General features: G+C 45.9%; 1 protein-coding gene and 1 long non-coding RNA gene across 2 annotated transcripts in view; both read right to left on the minus strand.

The window, feature by feature from the left end:
- LOC140690342 (uncharacterized) overlaps positions 1 to 9,723 on the minus strand; it is a 141,967-nt gene extending 132,244 nt beyond the window's left edge. Inside the window, exons 1-4 of the mRNA XM_072952050.1 lie at positions 9,565 to 9,723; positions 6,968 to 7,128; positions 6,213 to 6,493; positions 5,609 to 5,687 (exon numbers count right to left, since the gene is read on the minus strand). Coding sequence (XP_072808151.1) covers positions 5,609 to 5,687; positions 6,213 to 6,493; positions 6,968 to 7,106 — 499 coding nt within the window. The 5' untranslated portion in view covers positions 7,107 to 7,128; positions 9,565 to 9,723. The remainder of the gene's footprint in view (positions 1 to 5,608; positions 5,688 to 6,212; positions 6,494 to 6,967; positions 7,129 to 9,564) is intronic.
- Positions 9,724 to 17,266: 7,543 nt separating this feature from the next.
- LOC140690366 (uncharacterized) lies at positions 17,267 to 20,932 on the minus strand. Its single transcript, XR_012065633.1, has 3 exons — positions 20,826 to 20,932; positions 18,937 to 19,046; positions 17,267 to 17,541 (listed from the first exon to the last, which is right to left on the minus strand). It is a non-coding gene; the product is annotated as an uncharacterized lncRNA (long non-coding RNA).
- Positions 20,933 to 21,421: the final 489 nt, after the last annotated feature.

Raw genomic sequence — 21,421 nt, forward strand, 5'->3', positions numbered from 1 at the left:
CAAAGACGTCTCACCCTCTTCTGCCCGAGGGACAGCTTGAAAGATACACAGGGAAACATAGTAGAGGGTGAGGGGTTAGGCAGCCCAGAAGTGATCGTCTGCACTTCCAAGGCAGAGTGGGGCCTTTGACCTAATCACAGGGACAAAGTGAGGACGAATTTTTCCCTGCTGTGTCCCATACACCGTGACACGCCTTTCCCTGCGTAAGGAGCTAATTCGGAAGCCCCTGGCAGTGTTTCTGATGTCCTAACTTGGCATGGTGGCTGTCAGGCAGGGGAGAGGGCCTGAGCCGTGCTGGTGCTGGGCCTGGGAGGCAGGAGACATCGGCTCCACCCTGAGCTCAACCAGCACCTCATTCTGCGTCTCGGGATTCAGAGTCTCATTTATAAGCAAAGGGATGAAACTGTCCCAGGACAGGCTGTCCAACAGGAATGAAATGAGAGTCATGTAAATAACGTTTCCCAGTTGCCACGTTTAAAATGTAACAAAAAAAAAACCAAGTAACTGATTTTAAGAACAGACCTTACTTATTCTACTGTATGTAAAATACTATCATTTTGACGTGTAATCAATATAGAAAGTAACAAGATAGTTTATATTCTTTTTACTAGACAAGTTTCAGCGTCTGATGTGCATTTGACTTACAGCACATCTCAGCTCAGACCGGCCTCCTCCCCAGCACTACTAACATCAGTATCTGTGGCTACTCTATTGGACAGCAACTCCAGGGGTAACCCCAAGTGTCCTGGCTGAAAAGGGGGAGTAAGTGTCCACACTAACTCTAAAAGGATCTCTCTGAAACAAAGGCGGATTTAGTTTTAAACGTCTGAAAACCGGCGGGCTACACCTCCTTCCCGCCTTGGCTACAAGAAAGCCCTCCTCCTTGATGATCCCATTCTGGATGTAAGGAAGCAATCTGTCACACAGCCAGGGTGGCCCGGCCTTCAGGTTGACTTGCCTGCTGTCTGTGTCCAGTCCCACGAAGTCCTCCTTCTCAAATAGGATGTAGAGGAGGGGGGTCTTCTCCCCAGAATTTTCGGGGTCCCCATCCAGCCACTTGGACTTGGGCAAGATGAAGAGTGACTCAGTGAAGTCTTCGATCCTCTTCTCCACCACCCGCAGTCCTCGTAGATTGAAGGCCACGTCGGTGTGCGGCTGCTCGGCCACCTCCCCATACAGCATAAAGACAAAGAGCTGAGAGTCGTAGAGCGTGGTGCCATACAGCTCCTCTGTGCGTGGAGCTTCTAGAAGGTCTTGGCCAAGAGGCAGTCAGTAATGGTGACAAGGCCCATGACATTGCGGTGGGTCTGGAAGTCACTCCATCCATTCTCGGGCGCATAGAGATACCTATAGTAGATAAAGGGTGCCCACTGGGAGCCGCACGGTCTGATCTGGCTCACCAAGGAGATTCCATTATAGATGCAAAAGAAATTCTCTAAGATGATCCCCACAGGTTGGACCACAATCGGGAGAGTCTGGTGGTCCTCAGCGCACTGCACGTAGTCAGGGGTGTTCATGTTGCAGGCCCTGCCGAGAAGGGAGGGTAAATCGATGTACATACTGTGCTGTGGGCTGCGGGCCTCACTGGGATGCGGCGACCTGGTGTGCACCAGCCAGAAGGCAAGGGAAGTCCAAGCAAATCGGGGATAATTTTGTCCTCAGCATCTGCACATGGCTACTGAAGCTCAGATCACATTACCCAGCTTTTGGTCTAGGCTTCCATCCCCTGCAGAAAAGGATCATTTCTTGTTTTCTGTTTCCAAGCACCTAGGCAGGCCCTGATGCAAAGTCGGTGCTCAAAACTGCTGAATAAATGAATGAATAAAGGAACTGCTTCCCCACCCCTCAGCAGGATATAATGCAAAGAACCATAGTAGGATCAAAATATCTGGATTTCAACGCCAATTTATTTGAACTCCTAAGGTGCAGAATAATGGGTAAGAAAACTTGCTTTGGGGAGGAGGGTACAGTTCAGTGGTAGAGCACGTGCTTAGCATGTTCAAGGACCTAGGCTCAATCCTCAGTACCTCATTTTAGAAAAATGAAACAAATAAATAAACTTAATTAACCCCCTCAATAAATATTTTCTCAATTCAAAATTCAAAAAAAACCACCTTGTAATTGACACAACATTGTAAACTTGACTATACTTCAATTAAAAAAAAAGCTTCTTGCCTTACAAGAATATATCTGGATTATGGAAGTTTGCAAATGTAAAATGCCTAGGGTACCACCTGCATAAGAAGAAGGAACTGTACAAATGTACTATCCCTCATTTATGAGCTATTTTTCCCTTGGGGAGATTATAACCTCTCAGAGATATTTTTCTCATATTAAAAAAAAAGAAAAAGAAAACATTACCTGATTCTCCATACTGCTGAAGAATCAGATAACCCTATGAAAGCATCTGACCCACAGAGTTTATTCAATAAATGTTTGTTGAATGAATGAATAAACAAGCAAGTGAATGCTGCTCCCTGCCACAGACCATCATAATGGTACTGCTTGGAAATGCCAAGCCCACGTTCCACCCAAATCTTCACTAACCACGTGGGTGACCTGGGCAGACCTGTGTGCTTCTCTCAACACCAGTTTATTCATAAATAGAAATGAGGGCAATAACACAAACCTAAAAGGGTTAGTGAGTCACGAATGAATAGTACCCCAACTTTGCAAGATGGAACTATTAAAGAAAATTGGGCAAAGAGTCCATAGGCCCTCTCCATATTATCTCTTACAACTACATGGGAATCTACATTACATCTAAAAATAAAAAGTCTATTATTTTAAAGAGGCTATTGAGTTTAAATCAGCTCACCGTCTCAAATAAGGAACACACAGTACAAATAAGAGAATGCGCAGCCCATGAGATGCACTCAGTAAATATTCCCACTGAACCCACTGGTCCCTCCAAATTCAGAGCATGAGGATGTGTCCTCGTGGCCAGAGGCCACTGCACCTGAAGCTAAAAAAGCTAATGGTCCCCACTTTCAAAAGCCCCTGCCACCAACCTAGGTCTAATTTTGTATTTGTAATTTTTTTTCTTTTTATAAAATAGAAATCCCCAATTGCATAGCCTTCAGGTCACCAAAACCTGACCACAGAGATCATGATGGCAACCCTCCTTGGTGAAACAATAAAATGAAAAGCCATTTCCACAAGACCTGTGTGTAAATCTACTAGGGAACTTCATCCTGGACTGAGAGGAAGAGGACTGGGGAGGAGGGGGCAATCTGAGGCACACAGACCCATGGGCCACCTGTCCCACGATGGACATTACACTCAACCCTCACCCTCCAGGAACTTCAAAATACACACAGACAGAGTGATGTGGACAATATATATGTATTTTTAAAGAAATTCCGACTCTCTAGCAGGTCTTGTATCTACCGAGACACAAATGGCTTATGTGTATAATGTTTCACAAAAGCCTTAAAACATTACCACCCCAACTTGACACATTAAGAAACTAGGGATAGAGGTTTATCACATTGTGCAAGATTAGAGAGATGCCACATCAGACACTGTATTTAAACCCAAGCCTTTGCTCCAGTGCTCACACAAGAAAGTGTGACATACTGCCCCTTTCCTGCCCTCTCCCTGCAATAAATCTCTGAAGAGTCTTTTCTGTGCCACGTGGAATCACAATCACGTCAATTTACCACAAAGAGCTATGTGACTCCTTGGAGGACGTGTCAAAATCTAAAGGGTTGTGATGGGAGGAGAGATTTGAATTTTCTGTTTCTCAAAGGAAACATGGCTTTAAAAGAAACTGAAAAGCACTTATCTAGTCTAAGCCCTCATTGTGCAGAGAAGGAAATGGAGGCTCAGAAGAGATGAGGAAAGGGACTTATTAACAAATATTGCCTCAGTGCAACACCAAGCCAGCCCTGGGCCCTTCTGGGGGAGTACCTGGAAGGCCCAGGAAAATGATTGTTAGAAAAAGGAAAGAGAAGAAGCATACAAGGCCCTGTCTCTACACCACCATACCATGAAGTTCCACCAAATTATCCAGTATTGGGTGCAGCCAAAATTTAGGTGGGCTAAAGAGGTTATAGAAACCTGGAAGTCTCAACCATAGTGGAAATTCCAACATTTACTGTTTTTTTCCAAGTTCAAGCATCAGTTCAGTGGGCGCTCCATACGAGGGACTACACGAGGCCTGGAGTTCTCCCAAATACAGATCTCTATTATCACGTGTGCAAACCACACACAGGCCCACCAGAAGAAAAACGCCCACACATAAGATGGAACTACTGAAACAGAAAAGAGCCAACCAGCATATATTGCTAGCAAAAACGGTGCTGCTAGAAATAGACTCATGGACATAGAAAGCAAACTGTTGTTAGCAGGCAGGAAAGGGAGGATTAACAGATACACATTAATAAATATAAAATAAATGACAAGGACCTACTATATAGCACAGGGTACTATTTTCAATTTCTTGTAATGAGTTGTACTAGAAACAATCTGAAAAACATTTATATACATATGCATAAGCTTATAACTGAATCTCTGCTGTACATCTGAAGCTAACATGGTAAATTTACAACACTTCAATAAAAAATAATTTTATATAATAAGTAAAAATAAAAGCAACGCCATAAAAAAAAAAAGTAAAAGAACACGGTAATCCCCTTAGCTGTAGGTGGTGGAGAACTCTGCAAGCACCAAGTCCACTCGAATACTCCAGCACTGGCGGTCACTCATTCTAACCATCAGAGAATCACTTGGCTTCTACGAGGTTACTTTTCTCTTCAGTGAAAGGCTACAGTTGCATCTAATGATGTATTGAATCTCATCATTCACAAACCCAAGATTTCCAAATAGGCCTGGCTCTGGACAGATGAAAAGATAGGGTCCCAGATATATTCATGTGTAGAAGAAGTTTATGCCATAAAGACATTAATTCTTCCTGCTTTGATAGACAGATTCATTGCAATTCTGATTAGAATTCCTCCCAGATATTTCATGGAATGTAACAAGTTAATTTATGGTCAGGAACAGCCAAGAAACTTCTTTAGAACCACCACTGGGAAGGGGTGGATAGGTCATGCATTTCAACTGGTCTTTCTGATGTGATGAAAACGTTCTGGAATAATAATGGTTGCACAAATGTGAATATGCTAAAAGCTGCTGAATTGTAACATTCAAGTGGGTGGACTTCATGGTGTGTGAACAATATCACAATAAAGCTGTTATATGAAAAAATCCTTCTTGCCAATTATTTTTCCCTCTATACTACTAGTCTGTCCCACAATTTAATTAAAACAAACAAACAAAAAAAACCAAAACAAACCAGATTTTGCCAGGAGCTCTTTAGGAGTGCAATGTCCCTGGGTCTCCAACGCCTCAGGTTGTGCTGTTCCTGTTAACACACAATAGCTGGGCTGGACTAGTTAGGGACTATAAGTATCTTTTTAAGATCGACGGTCTCACGTTTCACCCTGGGAGAGTGAATGATGGAGGATGAGACAGCCTCATGCCTTCAGCTCATTTTTAACTGAACCAAGCCCTGCTTTCACCACTGTAATCCCTCTCAGTATAAAAACATGTGACATCAACAAGCACCGCCATCATAACACCTGAAAGTGTTCAAGGTACTTACCTGGGGCAGAAATCCTGATCAAGGAGACAGAAGCTCCCTCAGCACTGCCGCTCCCTTTTCCCGACTCCACCAGGAGAAGCTGGGAGTTACAGCCGCGGGCTCTCAGCCTGGGGAGCAGCGCCCACGCCGCTAATCTGGACCTCAGGGATCGGGAAAGGGAGAGGAAGGCAGCCCCGGGGTCGCGGGGCAGGGAGAGCGGGGTGGGGGACGCGGGCTGCAGCCCCGCTCGGAGGCCAGCCCCAGCCCCAGCCCAAGCCGCCCGCCCCGTCCGGGTGTGCAGACCCCGCCCGCCCGGGACACAGCCCGCCCAGTGGTGGGGACGGGTCGGCGGCCTAGGAGAGGAAGCCCGGGAGGGGAGGACTCGCGGGCGGGAGAGGGGAAGCGGACGCCAGCCGCGGACTGAGGGGAGCCCGGCTGGGCCAAGAGGCGCAGGGGCACACCTGGCCCTGGACAGCTGTGGCCGGGGCGCCGGGGCAGGTGGCGCGGGCAGAGGGGTCTGGCCCGAGCAATCCAGCTGAACACACGCTGACTGGCGCCCTGGGGGGCTGTGACACGCCGACCGCCCTCCCGCAGCCGCCTCACCCCTTTCCCGATATCCCCTCACCTTGCACTTCCACAGCCAGAGGCCCCGGCCCCAGGCAGTAGCCAAAGGCCTACAGGGCGACAGAGCTGAGAAGCCATTGGGGCCGATCCCCGGCTCGGAGCTGGAGCTTCCAACCCGCGGTCCAGCTGGCAGCAACTGCGCATGCGCAGGAGGGCCAGCGATCCGCTCTGGGTCCTGAGAGAGAAGGGGAACTGAGGGAGGGAGAATAGGGGAGGAGGAGGGGAGGCGGGGAAAAGTGGAGGGAGACACATGGACAGGAGGAGCAGAGGGAAGGCAGTTATCTGGAATTGGGAGGGGAGTAACAGAGATGGGGAGAAAGCGTTTTACGTCTTGTGGCACCCCGAAGGAGGCAGCAGTCCTGCCTATACACCCTTCTCTTACCCGTCATTGCCCACAGCTCATATTTTACGTCCCTGGCCCAGCCCTCCAGCTAAGGTCTCTGCAGAAACCCTACGGGTATCATACCCGTTGCCCCCACAAGGAGCTAGGTTTACTGTTGCTCAGGGAACCAAGCACCCGCAGGTGTTGTTTCTCAGAACTACCTTGGGAAGAGTACATATTCCCCTTTTACACGCTGGGAAACAGGCAGGCACGATCTCTGCCTTAGCTCCACTGTCCCAAATGTTGGGCTGGCAGGGAGCGGGAGGTAAAATGTCAGAGCCCCAGTAGGAGCAGACTGCCTGAGTGTTGGTGTAGAGTCCCCATCCCTCCTGGGTAAACCACACCCCAACCTCGGGGAATAATCAAGGGCTCACCGTAGGCCCCTGTGTGTGGGAGAGCTGCCCTCAGTCCCAGTGTCCAACTTGCTAGGTAGGTAGAAGTGTTATTGAGTCCAAATTCATTCTCCTCAGTGCAGGACAGGCCAGTAAGTTGGGAGACCAAGTGTTGGGGCATGGAATAGCAAGTTTCTGTAGACCTAGATGGCAAACTAATGTCCTGGAAAACCATCTCCCCAAGTCAGAATTCAGACTGCTTTCCTATGTGCTTGGTTTTTGCAAACTTCTTGGTGTATGAATTCTTTGTTTTTAGAATCCTTTGTTCTTGCAGCTATCTCCCTGAGTCAGATCCCTGTAAACCTCCAACAAAACAAACGTTATTTTCTATTCTGCAACGTGTTATCTTTATATGATTGGAAAAGTGTTAAATACCCTTAAAGGTCAGAGCCTTCAGAATAGGCTCTCCTGTATATTTTAGGCTCTAGGCAACATTGTTTTACAAGCAAGAAGAAGCCTAGGAGACAGAGCACAGGGTTAAAGTCAAAGGAACAGATCTAATATGGAGTCAGATTTCTTCTTTTCTATTACTGTGGCAGAAGCCACTTGAGGATTTAAATCCCTTAAAGTTAAAAATAAGTAAAACTTTAAAGGAATTTACATACATTGGTGGGAACTTGCATAGCATATCTGGAAAAGCACACAAAGGATTGTAAACATTGGCATCTCCAGGGAGGCGTGTAAGAACAGAGGATGAGGGAAAACTTCTTTCACTTGAGTATTTTTTGCTCTGTTTGAATTTTTTTAACCATATGCATATATTTCTTTTTCAGTTAAAATAAATGTGTAATGGAGCAAAGGAGTAACTAGTTCAGCAAATACAGCAGCCATAGACTCACTGAGTCATCATTTTCGATTTAAGCCAGGAAGCATTGATTGTCTCTCTCCTATGTGCCCAGTGCTGTTTTAAAACATTTTTATATATTTTTTTTATAAAATAATAACATGCTATCCCTCACCCCTGCTCAGGGCTGGTGGGAAACCAACTGAGTTTTTATTGAGTTGTTTTCCAAGGAGTAGAGATGAGTTATAAACAGAACACAACTTCAGGGCAAAACAGGCGGACTGGTTTTCCAGCAGGCCAGATAGCGATGACGGGTTTTCAATAGAGGCGCACAGAGGCTGAGAGAGAAAGCCTCCAGGACCCTACAGAAAGCTGCCCACAGTGCCTTCTCCATGGCACTACTGAAATAGGAAAGAACAAATCTGACTCCATATTAGATCTGTTCCTTTGACTTTAAACCTTTGCCCTGTTTCCTAGGCTTAGTCTTGCTGTTTCTGCACCTTTTGTGAAACAATGTTGCCTAGATCCTGAAATATACAGGAGACCCTATTCTCAAGGCTCTGACTTTGAAGGATATTATCACTTTTCCATTCGTATAAAGATAACAAGATACAGAATAGAAAATAACATTTGCTTGTTGGAGGTTTACACGGATCTGACCCAGGTGAAGAGCTGCAAGAACAAAGGATTCTAAAAACAAAGAATTCATACACCAAGTTTGCATCAACCAAGCATTCCCGCTTCCCCTTTTTAATATAAGAAGAGCCTGAATTCTGACTTGGGATGATGGTTCTCCAGGACATTGGTCTACCATCTTCTCCACTGGCTTTACAAATTAAAGCCGCTATTTCTTGCCCCAAATCCTTGTCTCCTGATGTGTTGGCCTATAATGCACGAGTAGAACAAGCGTGGACTCGGAAACACAAACATACATTGAAAGTACGCATTTGGTATATTAAATGACCTGCTTCCACTCGTATTCCTGAGGTTTTCTTCTCTTGACCACTCCTACTTTATTTATGAAAAACCTGTCATGTGGACACATTTCCTTCTCTAGCCACTACCCTTCCATGTAAAAACTGATGCCAAGAAGGCAATGGAAGTTGCTAGAAGGTATTACCTGGCCAAAAAAGAGCAGAAGTGGGTTCTGGCTGATGTTCAGGAGCAGGCCGGGGCACCTGACAAGATGTCATAAGTACGGATAGACAGCTGGGCACCAAAGGAGAAGCTTCTAAACTTCCATGAGGGACTTGGATAAGAAGGAACAGTCCCAGACTATAGCTCTGATCCCACCACGAGCTTCCTGGGCAAGGCTGGGCAAGTCATTTAAATTCTCTAGACCCGTGCTGTCCAACACGGGAGCCACCAGCCACATGCAGGATTATGATGTTATTCTGTAGCCAGACAGAATTATAAATAAACACTTTATTGCAAAGGGTCAGCAGGTATAATATTTAAAAACATTATTGGTTATCTTGCCTTAACAAGTTATTTTTGTATGTCTAGCTTTCTGTGGGTTGTAATGCCTGCGACTAATGTTTCCCTTACAGTGAGGTATTTTGAAATTATAAGTTACTGGACACAGTACACTCATATCACAGTTGAAAAAAACTGATTAAATAAGCAAGGTGATCTGACTTAGTAGTTATGAGCAGGGGCTCTGGGGCCAGCCTGCATAAGTATTAATTCTCACTCTCCCTCCAGGGAGTTCTGTGTGAATCTTGGACAAATTATTGTTGCTGTTGTTGTTGTTGTTGTCGTTGTCATTGTTATTGTTTGTGCCTCTTTTCCTTACCTTTTAAATAGCGAGGAAAATGTAGACTCTATCCCCTACAGTGTTGGCAGGATTAAATGAGTAAACGTCTGTGCTGCCCACTTCCCTGGGTTTCAGCATTCTCCAGGCAATCAGTGCAAAACACAGTGGCATTCTCCACTGTCTTCGTCAGTCTGGGATTCTGTAACAAATTACCGTGTGTCGGGTGGCTTAAACAACCAGCATATTCCTTATGGTTTGGAGGCTGAGGCTTTCAAGGTCAATGTATCTGGGAGAGGATTGCCAGCTCGAAGATGGCTGTCTTCCCACTATCTTCATGGCCCAGAGAGGAGAGAGAAGCAAGCACTTTGGGGCCCTGTATAAGAACACTAATACCATTCATGAGGGCTCTACTCTCATGACCTCATTTTATCCTACTAATCACCTCCCAAAGGCCCCGCATCCTTATATCATCAACCTGGGAGATGAGGTTTCGACATATGGATTTTGAGGGGATGCATTCAGTCCACACATCGGCTAACTCTCCCAAACATGCAGTCATCAAACCTGTAGCTAATTTCAAAATAATGTTTATATCTCTCTGCCCATTTCCATTCCTACATCTACTAACACTGAAGCCCTGCTACATTTTATTTCTTATTTTCCTTGTGAGGTTTAATTGATTCCTCTAACTCCAAGGATTCGCTCACTCCAGTCTGCTTGACAGCCCTGCCAGGTAGGTCTTCCTTAAAACACCTTCCCACTTCACCTGGTTGTTTTTTAGGTGTAAATGTCAGAATTCTCTCCACACCCCATCCTAGACCTTTAATCCCTTACACTACCACTCACTATGTTATTTTCCTATTACCACTGTAACAAATTCCCATAAGCTTAATAGCTTAAACCAGCACAGACTTATTAGCTTATGGCTGTGGATGTCAGAGATCCAACACAGTTCTCATTGGGATAAATTCAAGATACCAGCAGGGTTCCTTCCTTCTAGAGGGTCTAGAAGAGAATGTTTCCTTTTTTTTTTTCCAATTTACAGAGGTCACCCACCTTCCTTAGCTTGTGCCCCTCAACTTCCTCCATTTTCATGGTCAGCAGCCTTTCTGAACATTGCTCCATCGCTACACCTCCCTCTGATTTTAAACTCAGCTGGGAAATATCCTCCAATTTAAGGACCCCTGTGATTACATTCAGCCCACCTGGACAATCCAGACTACTCACCCTATTGTCTCATCTCAGGATCCCCTTGTCCCATCCCACTCAGGCAGTATGTATGTGGCTGTGACATTCACCTTGTATAACATTTCCTCATGAGCAATTTATGGTTCAAGGCACTTATAAGTGACTTTTTGTTTTTCTTCCTTATCCTTTCTACATTCAGTTTGTCTGGTGAGATTATATGAATCCATTTTATTTGTGCCCCTGCACTAATCTATAATAATGTATCATGGGTTTAAAGGCTAACTAATAGACAATTTAGGAGACAGAAATCCTCTAAGATTTTTAATCCTAAAATATCTGTCATCCGTTTTGCCATGTACAGTAACATGTCACAGGTGGCTAACCTGTGGCCGGGGAGGGACATGATTCTGCCATCACACTCCCCTCATTCTCACCAATGTGCTGATCAACTAACCAAGGATCTATGCTCTCCAATTCACTCACTTCCTCCTCCTTTCCATTGACTATCCTGTTCCCACCGCTTCCTTCATTCACCACATCAGGATTTCATGACCACATTCTCCCCTAAATGAAATGGGTATCTTGCATCTAATGTCTGACAGCTGTTCTTATTGTATATGCACACACTGACCTACACATAATCCCGTCCATCTCTTTATTTTCCTAGAATCTTCCAGAAGAATCAGTTCCATGATGATGATGATGATACTGACAATGATGACAGGGGCCTCTCAAGGATTCTGATAAAGAGGGAATCGATAAAGGGAGGGAATCATTGCAAAATTGCCCCAGAAACAGGCTTAAAGGTAAATAACTCTTATAGTGTTTAATGAAATTGACTAATATTTAACTATTTTTAAGACTTTATATCACTGAATTTAAAATTTTAACGGGAATTTTCATTCACCACTAACCAAGATTCAACTCTGGGACCAAAATCTAAGGATTTCTGTCTTCTAAAAAATTGTCCACTAGCCTTTTAAACACGTGATCCTTTTAAAAAGTTTAGTGCTGGGCTGAAAATAAGCAGGATTCATATAATCTCACGAGACACAGTGAATGTGGAAAGACTAAGAAATAAAAACAAAAAGCCATTCATAACGTCTTGAACTTTATGTTGCTCACAGGAGAAAATGTTTGCCAATGTGTGTGTCACATCAACATGACGACTGAGTGGGATGGGGAAGCTGATCTTCCTCATCAGTCATTTCTGCTGATTTGTTAGATGCCAAAACAGTTTCCTCATTGAAATTGCTTCTAACAAGTATGGAAGAATTTAGGTTCTACCAAAAGCAGGCTAAATATTTTCCCCTGCTTTCAGGTCTCTGGACTGAATGTCCCCACAAGAAGGACATGGTTATGTTTCATAGGGAAGTCTTCCTGCGAAGCGACAGGCTTTTCTAGGGCAGAACTGCAGGGCCCCCCATGGAGGGCTGGAGGAGGTCTAGAGGGGACACTGGAAAAACAGCAGGAGTGAATTCAGATACTGCTGCTCAGGTCGCCAAAGACAGCATTGCTATCTCTAAGGATATGACATTCTCCCAAATTTTCCATGAGTGAAGGAGCCTGTGAACACTAAGCAGGTTGTTAAGACACAGCAGCACATAATTTGCGTGACAACACAATTAGAGTATGATTTGATATTTGGAAAATAACTAGCCCATTGTTCTTTGAAACTGCAGCAGTAGCAATAGAAATAAAAAAGACTGAGCTGTCTTGGAGACAACAATCAATAAACAATTCTAAATCTGCAGAATTCCTTGACAATATTCAAGCAATGAGCTAGATGTGTGCTGCAGATACCTCTTACTGCAGGGCTCACTCCTGCAAAGCATAGAACTAGTTTCTCAGCACACAGAGGGAACCAATTCAAGATTCCTAATCTTTTGAGATTTACTAAATGGCTGGAAAGGTCAGACAAGTACATACAGGCAAATATGATTAAATGTAATCAAATAATATCAAATGTGATTTGAGCACAGATGAAAGAGAAATTCCTTTCACCTGGGATCTAGAGAGACTTCTTCAGAAAATGTGGCTTTGGAGACGGCCAAAGACATGGGTGGAATTTTGGCAGAACAGGATGTAAGGAATTTAAAAACTTATTCTATAATTCATATAAAAATTCAAAGGATCCCAAAAATCCAAAACAACTTTGAACAAGAAAAACAAAGTTGGAAGACTTGCACTATCTGATTTTCAAACTTTTTTTATAAAGCTACAGTAATCAGAAATTAGGGTGTTGGTGTAAAACAGGAAAATAGAATAATGGAACACAATAGAATGTTCAGAACTAAACCAAGACTTATACAGACAATTGATTCTCAAAAGGGATGCTGTGGAGAAAGGATCTTTTCAGCATGTAGTGCTGGAACAATTAGATCGTGATACGCAAAAAAAAAAAATGAACTTTGATCCACACCTCACAAAATATACAAAATTTACCTCAAAATGGATCATAGATCTTAATAGGAAATCTAAAACTATAAAACAGCTAGGAGAACAAGCATAGGCTTAAGGTTTATGGCCTTGGGTTTGGCAAATTTTTCTTTGCTATGACACCAAAAGTATCATCTATTTTAAAAAGAAACTGATAGAGTGAACTTTATGAACATGAAGACTCTTCAATGCTCTTCTAAACACTGCTAAGCAAATGAAAAGACAAGCCATAGACAGAAGCTATTTGCAGATCATATATCTGATAAAGGTCTCTCTTTGTATCTGATCCAGAATAAAGAGGTCTCAAAATTCAATAATAATTCAAACACCTGAATGAATGAGGCCAGAAAACACACTTCAGTAAAGATATCCAGATGGATAATAAGCATATGAAAAGATGCTGATTAAAGGTGTCATTAGTCATTAGAGAAATGCTTTTAAAAACCACAGTGAGATACTAGTTCACATACATACTAGAATGAATACAGTTAGAAAGACTGACCTTACAAGGTGCTGGCAAGGAAGTAGAGCAACCAGAACTGATACACACCACGAGGAATTTACAATAGTACAACCATTTTGGAAAAGTCTTTAACAGATTCTTTTAAAAAGGTAAACACCTGTGTACCATATAATCCAGACATTCCTCATCTGGTGCTTTAGAAAGGAAAAGCATATGTCCATACAAAGACTTATAACCAAATATTCACTGCTATTTTATTTATAATAGCACAAGTTGTAAATAACCCATGCATCCATCAAGAAGTAAATGCAGAAAGAAATGATGGTCTATACAAACACTGCTCACAATAAACTCTTCAGTAAAAACTCAGCACTAAACAATACTCTACTATAAGACAAACAAGCTATTAATACAGCAACACAGATGATTCTCAAAATAATTACACTGAATGAAAGAAGTCAGACAACATAGAGTAGATACTGCATGAATCCATTCATATAAGGATCTTGAAAATGCAAACCACTATGTTGTGATAGAAAGCAGATCAATGGTTCCCAGGGGAAGAGACGGGGAGGGAGGGAGGGACAACAAAAGTCAGGAGAGAAGCTTTGTGGGTGATGGGTATGTTCACTGTCTTGAGTGTGGTCATGGTTCCTTGGGGATATACTTACGTCAAAACGTATTAAGCTGTACACTTTAAACGTGTGAAAATTATTTTGCCAAGTATACCTCAAAGCTGTTTTAAGAAAAAAGGCACTTTAGTCCTGATCCACCTCAGCGCCTGATTGGAGTGACATGATCAGTCCCTCACACTGTCTGCCTAACGGGAAGGTAGAAAAGCTCTCACGGAAGATAACATGGATTTTTCATTTGCAATGTCTGCCATGTAATAAAGAATTTCTAGACATGCAACATGTCCAGACTATATGACAGATAACATGAGAATAAGGAGCATTAGACAAAGGATGCAAACCCCAGGTGATGTAGGCATCAGAGTTACCAATAAAGGCTATAAAATACTTTTAATATATTCAAGAAAATAAGGAAATGATGGGACAATAGATAACAGGGTAGAGACTTTCACCAGAGAAATATACTGGAATGTATTTTTAGGAAAAGTCAAACTGATACTCTAGAACTGAAGCTTTCAGCTCTGGAAACAGGTAAACAGAGCTAATTAGGATCCCTTTTAAGTAAAACTTTCAGTAATTCTGGGTAAAATATAACAACAAAGTAACACAGAGCTAACTATGGAGAGAGAAGTTCCCTGATGACAATACAAAGAGGACACTTAAAGCCCAGAGTGGTCATCTTGTGAGCTGATGCCACCGCACCCTGGAGGGAAGGGGTTTTCATCTGCACATAAATAGGGATACAATGTCCATGTAGGAAAAAGGGTCCATACCAGATGTAGAAGACTCTTCCTCTATATCTATATAGTCAGAGACAGAGATGTAAAGTGGCAGCAGAGGTCACAGTGACACAGGGCCCTGGGCCAAGGAGTGTGAGCACCTCTGCAAGCTGGGAAAGGTAGGATGACGAATCCCTCCCAAGAGCCTCGGTGTGGAACTTAGCCTTGGCCACTCGTTGGTTTTAGCCCACTGATATTGACTTTGCACTACTGCACCCTAGAACAGTGAGAAGATGAATGTGTATTGCTTTAAGCCACTGAGTCTGTGGTCCTTTGTTACAACAGCAATAGGAAAGGAACTCAGGAACCAATATGAACTTGAACCACAGGCTGCCTGCTGTGCTGGCAGGAAGTCCTTTGTCTCTGATCCTGGGGGAGTGTCCTGTCCTCTGGCAGCATCCACAAACTACCTCATGCTAACTTGGCAGTTTGCAGAGGGTTAAATCTTATCCCTGCACAGTTCTTGATATTTAGTTAATAAAAATGATGGTGTCATCATGGGTATTTTTCCATCTTTTAAATACCCTTCAGTCTTCTAATAAAGCTACTTCTAATTAAGAGACCGTGTAAGTAGTTTTCAATCTTCATAATAAATAACTGTGGTTTTATCTGGTTACTTAAATTATGAATAATAATGTTCACATTTGTAAAAGTTATTAAAATCAACATTGTTTAATGAAAATATCATTTCTTTTCACATGAACATGTATTAACTACAAGAAATGTTCCGTGCTTTCTTCTACGATTTACTGTTAGAGCCTTAAAGAATAATATTTTCCTCAAAAGATATTACGGCAAAGGGATTTCTTTTGGTGCAACTGTTCCGGCATCAAATCTGGTGCATGTCTCAGGCCACTGGCAACATAGAGATGATAGAAATTAGGAGGCATTATAAACACAGAATCATTTTTAAAGGAATTAAAAAAACTGGATGTGTGTAAACAAAGAATCAGAGAATATTCTGGTGAAATAAATGTATTTTTCAGCTTAAGCAAGACATGGGGTGAATAAATCTGAAATGAAAAAACCACCCAGAGATTAGCAGCGAGTCATGCATGCAGTGTGAATGATCAAAACCAAGTTGTTTCCAAACCAGTGTGCAGGCTTGATGCCTTCATGAATCAAATCTGTGTGGCACCAGGCCACCTCGAATACATGTTGATGAGGTATTTATAAGCCCTTCACCATCCCAAATCAAAGCCCACGCACGAGCCACAAGACCATCACCTACACATTTGGAAAACACACAACATGGTGAATAGCACTTTTCTTGTTCAGTAGCCGGTGGCAGCGAACTGTCAGCAGACAGAGATACAGGGACACAGAGGCACCTCCCCTCACTCAGCTGATAAACTTCCGTGCATCCCTGGGGACAGGATTGTCATAAAATGCACCATGGATTGATTCTCCTCCTAGGAAAGGAACCGTAGTGCTGTCATTAGGTTTGAGCAGGGGTGGGTGGAGGATCTCAGAAGAGTTGTTTCAGCACACCAATAGAATTCTTGGCCACCGTGACCACGAAAGACAAGTCCCCTGCCATCCCGGTAGGCACTTGGGCTCCTGACCAAAGCTGGGCTCAGTAAAGGGTTGAGTAGAAGGCACAGACCTGAGGGATGCCCCAGCAATAGGCAGGAGGTAGGGCCTGGTTTATACTGCTCTGGGTGTATCCCAGACTCATCCGAATACGAAATCAGAAATTTGCAAAACAGCAGAGCTGGGGTGGATCATCTACTCCAGACTCCTCACCTTACAGTTAAAAGGGTGGCAACCCTGACAGGCAAAGCAACGTGCTAAAGGCAGAGCGTGGAAGTCGCAGTGCCAGATGAAACACAGCGTGCAACCCCCGTTCAAGGCCGCTGACTCTGACGACGGGGCCAAGGTTTCCAATGAGGAGAATAAGACAGTGTAAATACTTTGTTCCCCCTAAAACCCCAAATGTTTTTTAAAGGCACAAAAACTCACCTTAACTAGATCTCTTCTGAGGGGGCTCTCTTCTGCTTCTTCGTCTTTCTGTCTCCATTTCCCTCTCTCAGACACAAACACATTCAGTTTTGTGAAAGGGGACTTCCTTCCATACAAAGACAGACTTCACATCTTCAGAAAGATACCTGAGAAAGCACGTTTCTCAATTCAAGTCTTTGTGTGAGTTCTGGGCAACTGGCTTATTTTCTAGAACAATCGGTAGTTACAACATCAGGAAATCATCTTCCACAAAGGCAGAGTTCTGGTCCGTGTTGATAAAGTTGGGGATGTCACATTTCATGAGTCTGTTCGGCTCCTCCTCTGGACACCTGCTGCATCTGATGGCTTCCTGGAGCCGAATAACACTGTAAAGGGCTATGGTAGGGATACCAGCTTTGGCCTTGTCCAAGTGGTCCACTTCATTGATGTAGCAGTGAAAGAGGGACCTAGATTCGTCATTGCACTGCCAGAGAACACCTTGGGCAGCAGCGGTCTTCCAAAGTCTGACACAAAGCTGTTGAGTCTAAATCTCTTCTCGGGAGACTCTGCATTGCTACAAAGAAAACCAAAATAAAATATCGTTCACAGTGTAGCTCGGTGACCTGAAGAATCATAGTTTTTGCCATCTACTGAGAGTAAATCCCTGCACAGAGCATGCTGACTTGCACTGGAATTGAAAGACATCACTTCTGAACACATACAATTAAACCCAAGGCAAAAGTCTAAAGTGAGGGCCCATGGACCATCCTAAAAAGACATCGTTCCCTGAGAATCCTCAATATTGGTGCCTCGCACACCAGTGTTTCTCCGTGGGACACTCAGATCTCTTCATCAGGATTCGTTAAAGTGCTTCTTAAAATGCAGAATCCTGGGGTGCACACCCTCAGAGTCTCCAGAGGTAGCGACTGGTAGTCTGTATTTTCATAGCCACCAGGATAACTAAACATGCTCAGGTGTAGCACCTCAGTCTACATCGGGTCACCTGAGCATCGACAATTCTGTCTCACGGGATGGGGGGTGCCATGTGTGTCAGGGTGCTGTCCTACCCATGTGTCTCCCCTGATTCTCAGAACTGACAGTGCTGCCCCATTGGGCACGAAATACCACCATTTCACAATGCATACGCAGGGCGCCCGACTGAAAAACAATCAGTGATAGGAGAGGGGACAAAACTCAGCTTCCTGTTACCTTGTTTCACTTACTGTGGGACGAGTGATCAATTCAAGGGTAATAAATCAGTGAATGAGTGAATAACATGACTCGCGTTAGTCCCACGAGTGCCTGGAAGAGCAAGCCTGGGCACATTGAGAACCATAACAGCCCATCTACTTAAATGTCATCCTACACAGATCTATGTAAAGGTTACTTCCACCCAGGCAGTGACTCCAGAAGGGCAAGAATCATGTATGAACACACTCTCAAATCCAGAACAGAACCTGACAACAATTAGGCTCTGGAGACTGTGTTTAGCGAGTGTGGAATCTCAGTGATTCCAGCTCTTACACCTTGCCTTCCCATCCCACCACACACGATATGGCCCTTATGTCCAGTTCTCCCGGGGCTGGGGCCACGGAACCCATTTATAGGACTGGAAGAATCTGATCATTTAAACCATCCCCCAGATTATCATCAAGAGTCACCTGCATTTCAGGGATCAGTAATCCCAGAAGCTTTGCAGTTCAGGCAGCTGAGGGATTTTTATATCAGCTCTGTCTTCTACTGTGACTGCCTGGGTGACATCAGACAAGGAATTCTGAAAAGCCTGAACTTTTCCTTTCAGGAATAATCTAATTAACAAATCTCGTTGACCACTCAACAAATGTGATGTGAAGATCAATAATTTACACAGGAGTACAACATTCACTAGGTCGTGGATTTAGAATCAGAGGAAAATCATTTTAGAAAGATTGACAGAATGTAGCTTTAATGCGAATTTAAGTATTCTTACCTTTCAGTAAATCATCTTCCCCTACTTATCACTTCACCCAAGTTTAAAAGATGTCTGAGAACAGGGATGAGTGTGCCAGCAATCTGAGACCCAATAACCTAAAATGTCACCTAGGAAAAAGAGGGGAGTAACACATTTTTAAAAAGCATGGTGAGGATGGCGGGGCCATCCCCAACCCCAGACTAAGAAGCTCTGAGTAATAGCTTTCCTGCCTGCCTGGGGCATCAGCTGATGTGAAAATCCACCCAGAAACCTCACTGTCCAGCAGCTCTTCCATAACACAGGCTACACTTTCTCAGAATTAAGAATTGCGTCCAGTAACCACTTCGCTGAAGAATAAAGACAAAGGAGAACAAGAGAGTTCTGCCCCTCCCAAGGGAGAGCCCAGACCTCGGGCTGCATGCACTGCGCCCACCTCCCTGGAGAAGAATAAACTGGAGAAGGGCGTTCTGCGAAACTGCGGCAGCAAAGGTTGAGATGGGAACAAATTGACCAGCTGGCCAGGGACAGCCCCCTCCGTCGCTGCCTTGGCGGCTGCCTCAGCCCTCTCAGCCCATCCTGCCCACCTCCGGTGGCTAAGCTGTCAGTAAATTGCTTTGCGACCTGGAGCAACAGAGGCTGCCCTCAGGCCAATCTGCGGAAAAGATGGGAGCTAAACCCCCAGCTCCCGAGCGGCAGGCTCCATACCCCCGCCAACACCCCGACGCCCCCGCACCCTACCACAACCCCGGGGAAATATGACCCGAAGAAGTGTGACCTGGGAACAAGGGGCAGCAGAGGCCGCCCCCACGTCAGGCCTGCAGAGAGATTGGAGCTTATCCTCCAGCTCTCCAGGGGCAGCCCCTGTCCTCTCCACCTCCTGATCTCACCGCGCCCACCTTCCAGGAGCAGTCAGACCAGGTGTGGGGTGTCAGGCGAATCTTGCGCCAGAGAGGACGTCCCCAGGCCAGGTCAGGGGAGAGGAGAAGAAGTGGCCCCAGGTCAGGGGAGAGGAGAAGAAGTGGCCGGCCGTCGCAACTGCCTCTGCCCCTCGACCACATCGGGCCCGTCTCCCAGGAGCAAGCTGACCTGGAGACGGGCATCCGGCTTCTTGGGCAGCAGAGGACGCCCCCAGGATTGGTCACGGGGAAGAGGAGAGCAAATTGATAGGCTCCGCGCTGCAGGTCTTCTACCCCCGCCATCGCCACCCCCGCACCTTAAAGGCACCGCCCAGGGCGCCCCTCCCCCAGCAGGCTGAGTGGGACAGGTGCGTCTGGTGACCTGGGGCAGGAGAGGCCACTCCCACACCAGGCCATCGGGGAGACGGGAGCCAATCCACCAGCTCCCCAAGGCAGCCCCTACCCCCGCAGCAGCCACCACTCTTGCCCATGACCTCACAGTGGCCTCCTCTAGGGAGCAGGCTGACCTGGAGATGGACGTCTGACGAACTTGGGACAACAGGGACCGCCCCCAGGGCAAACCATGGGGGGAAGTGGGAGCAAATGGACAAGTTCCATGGGAAAACCTGCCGCTGCTGCCACCACCCCCAAAGTACCAAGTCCAACTCCCGGGGTCAGGCCGACTAGGATACACGCGTCTCATAACACAGGGCAACAGCGACCGCCCTCAGGACAAGACGCGGGGAAGATGGGAGCAAATGGTCCGCTCCCCCGCTGCAGGCCCCCGACCACCGCCACCCCTGCACCCTGACTACCCTGCCTCCCGCCCCCAGCAGGCAAAGTGGGACAGGGGTGTCCCAGGACCTGGAGCAGCAGAGGCCGCCTTCAGGCCACGCGGTGCAGACATGGAGCTAATCCACAGTCTCCTCCGGGGCAGCCTCCCTATGCCTGCAGCCACCACCTTACCAGCCCCCTGACCGCACCGCACCCATCTCCCAGGAGCAAGCTCACCTGGAGTCGGACCTCAGGCAAATCTCCGGCGGCAGACGTCGCCCCCAAGTCAGGCCGTGGGGGAGAGAAGAAATGGAGCAACTCCCTGGAACACATCCCCTGCCCCTGCCGCCTCCGCCGCCGCCTCCCAGGAGCAAGCTCATCTGGAGACCCGCGTCCCACCTCTAGGGCAGCAGAAGCCGCCCCTGGCTCCGCCTCTGGGGAGAGCGGAGCGAATTGATCGGCTCCCCCGCGGCAGCCTCCCTCCCCCCGTGGGTCCCGCACCTTAACGGCCCCGCCCCCACTCCGCACTCAGCAAGCTGAGTGGGACAGGAGTGTCCGGAGACCTGGGGAAGAAGAGGCCGCTCCCAGGCCCAGCAGCCGGGACAAGGCAGCTATTCCACCCGTTCACCAGGGGTAGACCCGCTCCGCCCCTCTGCCGCTGCCACTGCCTTCTGACCTAACCGCCCCACCTCCCAGGAGCAAGCTTACCTGCAGTGCAACATCTGGCGAATCTCCGGCGGCCAAGCCCCACCCCAGGCCAGGCTGCAGGGAAGAGAAGAAATCGATCGGCTTGCCCGGGCAGCCTCCCAACCGCCACCGCCGCCGCCGCAGCC

Source organism: Vicugna pacos, chromosome 30 (genome assembly GCF_048564905.1).
Source record: "Vicugna pacos chromosome 30, VicPac4, whole genome shotgun sequence".
Taxonomy (NCBI): domain Eukaryota; kingdom Metazoa; phylum Chordata; class Mammalia; order Artiodactyla; family Camelidae; genus Vicugna; species Vicugna pacos.